This window comes from Gekko japonicus, unplaced genomic scaffold (assembly GCF_001447785.1).
Source record: "Gekko japonicus isolate JY-2015 unplaced genomic scaffold, Gekko_japonicus_V1.1 scaffold45, whole genome shotgun sequence".
Lineage (NCBI taxonomy): Eukaryota > Metazoa > Chordata > Lepidosauria > Squamata > Gekkonidae > Gekko > Gekko japonicus.
In genome coordinates this window covers 1,379,852-1,385,851 of record NW_015177011.1, presented here as the reverse complement: position 1 = coordinate 1,385,851, position 6,000 = coordinate 1,379,852, and the positions used below count along the sequence as shown (strand labels likewise).

Here is a 6,000-nt window from a genome sequence, read left to right as displayed (position 1 = left end):
AAAGACATTCCATTTGAAATTAGAAAGAGGAGGAAGAAATTTAAAGATGTGGCAATGTTTTTACAGACAAACAACATACAGTACAAATGGTTGGTTCCCGAAGGCATACTCTTCAGAATAAATGACAAAAAAGAAAGAATTGACTCTGTTAAGAAAGCAAGTGAGTTCGAAGCAGCAACTGGGAAGGTCCAGAGAAGACGACAAAGAAGAAGATCAGGATAAAGAAAGCGGTGAAGACTCTTCTTCAACTACTGAGGAGGACTCTGACTCGGAATTGGGGGCTGTGGCCCCCAAAAGAGACTATGATTTGAGGAAAAGAAGTGCCAAGAAATGAGATGCCGAGGAACTCTGAATTTCACCTTTAAGAAGCTGTTTTTTCTTTATTTTTGATGCTTTTGTGATTGCCTTAAACAGTAACTTTCATCGTTTTTTGGAGAGTATTAGCTAGATTTAAACATTCAAGCTCATTGTATTATTAATAGATTAAACTAACATTTTATAAGCTTATGTAATGATCTTCACTACTTGGGCTTTTAGTGGTTAACTCTTCTTTCTCCTGTAGATATTAGACTCCCTACCCTATTTTTCTTTGTAGTTTATAGATAATCAATTAAAAAATCCCCTTCGGGGGGCCAAAAAAAAAAGAAAAGAAAACTGTGAAACACATTTATAAATGTGATATCATTATATTTTGGATTACAAAATTATACCATGGATTATAAATCTTTGGAATACTGTAATAAGCATCAGACTCTATACTATTGAAATAGAAACCCATCTTCCCTGGAATTATAACTAAGCCATAAGGATTCATAATAAGACATTTAATTTGGATTATAAATATCTACATCTTATTATCTGGACCATAAACTAAAATCAAGAAGGAAGAATTAATGAACTATTAAGCATATACTTTTAACTTTCACTACGTCATTTCCTTATAACTCATTGCGTATACTGCGGTTTGTTGAAAATGGTAAAGTATATTATGTTCTGAGGTTCTCATAAATGATAAGTCTGTATTACAACTAAATGTCTGTCTTGCCTGGGAACCTCCTTGTTTTTAATGTAATTGGGTAAACATAGAAAGCTTTGTGATTGTAGAGATTTAATTGACAAAGAGCTGGAGAGATTCTCTGTTTTTAACTCAATATTTTAAAATGGCTGGAGTAGAAGAAGGAAAAAATGTTTTAACACCAATGGTTACAGATTGTTTTACAAGAAACAATCACTCCAATAGTAGAAAAAGCTGTGAAAACGGCTCTGGACTCTGCAATCTAAGCTAGACTTACTCCTACAGCAGAAAATCAGCCAACTGAAAGAGCAGACTGACAGGACATACATCTTTGTGACATGGACTACAGAACGAACTCACCATATACAAAAAGAAACAAAATGCTTGGAGAACTGAATGGGAGACTATATGAATGACAAGAGAAGAAATCCTTACAGCAGAAAATGAAATTTCCTTCAGAGAGAGGAAAATAAAGAATATATGGATCCTCAAACCATCCAAAGAATTGAATATAGAGGGCTACATCCAGAAGTTATTTTCCTTACATATAAGGGGAAAAGACACAGAATTAAGACTTTAAAACTTAAGAGGAGAAACCAGAGAATGAAGAAGAGGATGAAATCCCACAAAAATGGTTAAAACTTGCTGGATATTTGAGACTACACTCATTTTCAAGAGAAGAAGGTCAACACCCTTTGGACAAGAGAGACTATACAATTTTTTACCATCTTATAAATTAGACTGACATATAACCAATTTGAAAGGAACAAGAACCTTATTTTAAATCAATTGCAAAAGAATATACATAAAAATAAGGTTGAATATAGAAAACAGATATTTAGACACTGTATGACATACTTCACTAGATATTTTAATGATGAAATGGAACCCCCCAGAGTTGTGTGTGTTTGTTTGTCTTAGTTAAAAATAAAATGTTATAATAAAAGGTGCCGCTGGACTCAAACTTTGTTCTGCTGCTTCGGACCAATGTGGCTACCACCTGAATCTATCATTATACAGATAACTGAAGCTTGAATGTGTATAAGCTTATCAAGAGATAAACTATTCACAGTAAAAACATGTTCTAAAACAACAGAGGAGAAACTGTGAACTGATGCAATGTTATATGAAAAAGGAAAACAAAGTCTATGATTCAAACAGTTATAACGGGATTAGAGTCTCTCCGCCCCATACTGTACACTAGAAACTAGCATGAGATTGGAAATCCCATGTGTATGGCAAGTATCTAATTTTCTTCAAGCAGACAATAGCCAAACAGTTACAAATAAGGAAAAAAAGAGGCAGTCCACACAAAACTCAAAGAAGAAGAATGTGAAGGTGGGAAAAGACCATCTGAAAATGTCAAATCACTGAAAGCATGAAACCAACCCCATGCCTTGGGCTCCACATAGAGCTACCATTCCCCCCGGGGGGGGAGGGTTCGCCCACTTTTAGGGCCCCCATTCCACTGGCCCAGAGTTGGCCGGCAGGAGGAACACCACCTCCAAAGTGCCATGTTTGGGCCGATGTGCCCAGTGCAATGACATCACCCGGAGGTGACATCATCACACAGGGCATGTTGTGGGAGGATGCTCTATCATTTGAAGAAACACTTTACGGTTTTTCCTCAAATGATAGAGGCCCCACCCACAATGTGCCCTGCACAATGACATCACTTCCGAGTGACGTCATCACAGTGCATGTACTGAAGAACTCCCGAGGAGGAAGATACTGTTATTATGGTCAGCAGCACCTTGGAGGCCTTTGCCTGCTCTAAACAGCCTGCGTTTGGCTGTACTAACAAAACCCCAAAATGGCAGATGATATAAATACGTAAGTGTTCTTCAGCGAGATGAAATATATACAGCCAAGGAAAAAAGAGGCTTCTGGTCTCATGTTTGCTCTCTCTTTTACAGTAGTAATGGAAGCAAATATTTTCCAGAACTCAGTCTCAATGCCATGACATTAAGCTGTTTTACTTTTTAAAGTTTTTTTACTTTCACTTTCTATTTTCCTTTTCAGACCACAGCCTTGCACAGTGGATACTATTGCTCTGAACTAAAAGAAAGGAAATGCCTGCAGAAAAACTGCTTTAAGGAGAGCAGATGCCAAAGAACTTTCAATTTTGTAACACTGTAGGTAAATTATGAGAGTGTTATATTCTCCTTCTGGCAATAAATTTTGTAACAGATACACAACAGGGAATGTGTCAAAGAATTTATACATCACTGTCAACTTAAAGCTCTCCCTCTTCCCCCTCCCTCCCCTATATTCCTTCCTACACATATAGGTGCATGGTGTACTCCATGGTATCAAAACTTCTAACTGCTTCCTGTTTCAATTTTATAAGAACGAACAGATATTTTACAATTTTTCAAAAAGAAAAAATGATAAACACTGGAAAGGACTTCAAATGAATTTGTTGGTGCATGGAAATTTTGAACATGCTTACAAAAGTAGCACAAATTCAGAATTCTATAAAACTTGGCTTAGAAAACAAGGCCCAAGGAATATTTCAAGAAATACTAACTAACATTCAGCTGGGAGCTGGTTTTATATGCCTTTAAAATGTTTCTTACCTGTTTCTGTGGCATCTCCGCCTGCCAGAGTTCCATTTTCTTGCTGAGCTACCAGATTTTTCAGTATAATCTGTGTGGCCCCCAGTCTTGGCAGTGTAACATGTGTAAGAAATGGCAAATTGTTTTTCTTGGCAAATGCCTGACTGGTTTCTCTTCTTTTTCTAAGAAAACCTCCTTCTGGAAACAATACAATCCACTTTCGATCACGGCTCCTGTAATATTTTTCTAGATGTTGCTGGAGAAGTTCAAGCTGCTGGTCACGATAAGCTTTTCCCTAAAAGGAAAAGCTATCTTTCAGAAAATCTTCAGTTTTCAAAACATTTGTTTATGTATGTTCTCTTTTTTTCAAGAAAATCCCAGAGTACATTGTTTCACTAAATTTAAGGGATGAGATTACCCCCACCTTTGCATCTTTGCAATTTTCATGTAAATTCTCTGTATTTGAGGTTTCTTATACGACAATTAATGATTCCTTGCCATATACATCTTTTGTCTTAAAATGTATTTATTTACAAAATTTTATATCTTGCCTTTTTACTCTCACAAGGACCACAAAGGTGGCTAACGAATTAAAACACACATAATAAAATTACATTTAAAACCATTACCCTCAAAAAAATACATCATTAAAACACTTTGATGAAAATCTTATGCATTATCAGCCATACAACTCTTATTTGCCCTCTTTCCTGGTTGTGTTTATATGTCTATACGTTTTATTGAGTTGTTTAAATATTTAAATATATAACCTATTTTAAATGCCGTTTCAAATGTTTTGATGTTTGCCACCTTAGGGACCCTATTTGGGTGGGAACATGGCATAGAAATGTTTTAAGAAATGTACTGTCAAAAAGATAACAAAGTGTCTAGGATACTCAGGATGGAAGGAATGGTATACATACTCACAGTAAGTACAGAGAGAACAACTTTATCAGACTAATGCAATTTTTCCCCACAGGTAATAAAAATGTATACCAAAATCCGTTCACCTTAAACAAGTTTACAACCATCCAGGAACCAGTGACTTCAATCAAATTCCTTGATGCTAGGATACCTATCAAACAGCTGGTACTTGGGGACCTGAAGTCAGCTGTTGTTGGTATCAACCATGGCATGTCAGCAACGGGGTCATGTCAACACTAGCAACCTTGTACTGTATAACAATAAGCTGACATTAAATGAGGATTTATATATGACATGGACAGTCTTTCGTGTATAATTTTTTAACTAAGGTAATGGAAGCAATCATTTCTCTCCACACTGTAATGCGAAAAGCAACCCTAAGTGCTTCTTAAATGAGAAAATGAAAACTAGTTTTGGAAGTGAAATAGGCTAACACTCTTTTTCTTTTCAAAGCATCTATGGAAGGGATTTTACAGCAAAGGATGAGATGGTTGGACAATGTTATCAATGCAACGAACATGAAACTGAGCAAACTCTGGAGGACGGTGGAAGACAGGAGTGCCTGGTGTGATGTGGTCCATGGGGTCGCAAAGAGTCGGACTCAACTGTGCGGCTGAACAACAACAACAAATGCAGATCTAGTTATCAGAGGATGGAAATTATGCTGGGTATGATCAGAATCCTCATTCCAAGTAAGAGCTGCATACCTGTGGACCTTTCTGTTCAGGCTAAAGTAGACATGACCCAGGAGATATGTGAGAGCATTGTGATTTTTTTTTAAGTCTAAAAGCAGCTGCAGAGGAGCCCAACTCAGATGGGGTAGCAGATTAAAAATCCTCTGACTCATAGAGCTGCTATTTGTACTGATTTTTCTTCTTCTGTGAGGTGAATAGCATATCTGAGTGAAGTGAATGACCCAAGTTAGAGTCTGCACTGGGAAAATGACAGGGAGGAAAACTTTCTCACACACCAGTGCTGCAGTCCAGATCGGAATGGGATGCCCCTTGGCTGCATTTAGCCCTTTTAAAAATATCATTGATCTTCAATGGCTACTTTGGCCCAAAATTTAGAAAAATTATATTGAAACAACAACCAGTCATACCTGAAGTACTACTGCACTACAGCCACGCCCAAGGGATTAATACAATTAATTTATTTTGTTTTACAACACACTCAATACTAAACTGCTGTGCTGAATTAAGGAATTGGTGAGACAACACACAGTAAGATAAACTGTTTGGAGAAACTGCAAATGGCCATTAAGTCAGTGGCAGAAAACATGCTTTGCATGCAGAAGTGCCCAGGTTCAATTCAATAAGGTTGCACTTACCTGTAACTGTTGTTCATCGAATGGTCTTCTGTGCAGGCACACATGGGACTGCGCAGTCGCAGGCCAGCCACGGAAAAGATTTCCAAGCTTTCTAATAGACTAGGAGCGCCCTTCCTCCCTCTGACGCTTTCCTGCCAAAACACTCACGTGACCAGGAGAAGGGGCACTACTCC

At 37.4% G+C, this 6,000-nt stretch overlaps 1 protein-coding gene across 1 annotated transcript in view; it reads right to left on the bottom strand.

Moving 5' to 3' along the window:
- The window catches only part of LPGAT1 (lysophosphatidylglycerol acyltransferase 1), a 118,618-nt gene that overhangs the window by 48,351 nt on the left and 64,267 nt on the right, over window positions 1-6,000 (bottom strand). Inside the window, exon 5 of the mRNA XM_015427623.1 lies at window positions 3,595-3,868. Within this exon, the coding sequence (XP_015283109.1) occupies window positions 3,595-3,868 (274 nt within the window). The remainder of the gene's footprint in view (window positions 1-3,594; window positions 3,869-6,000) is intronic.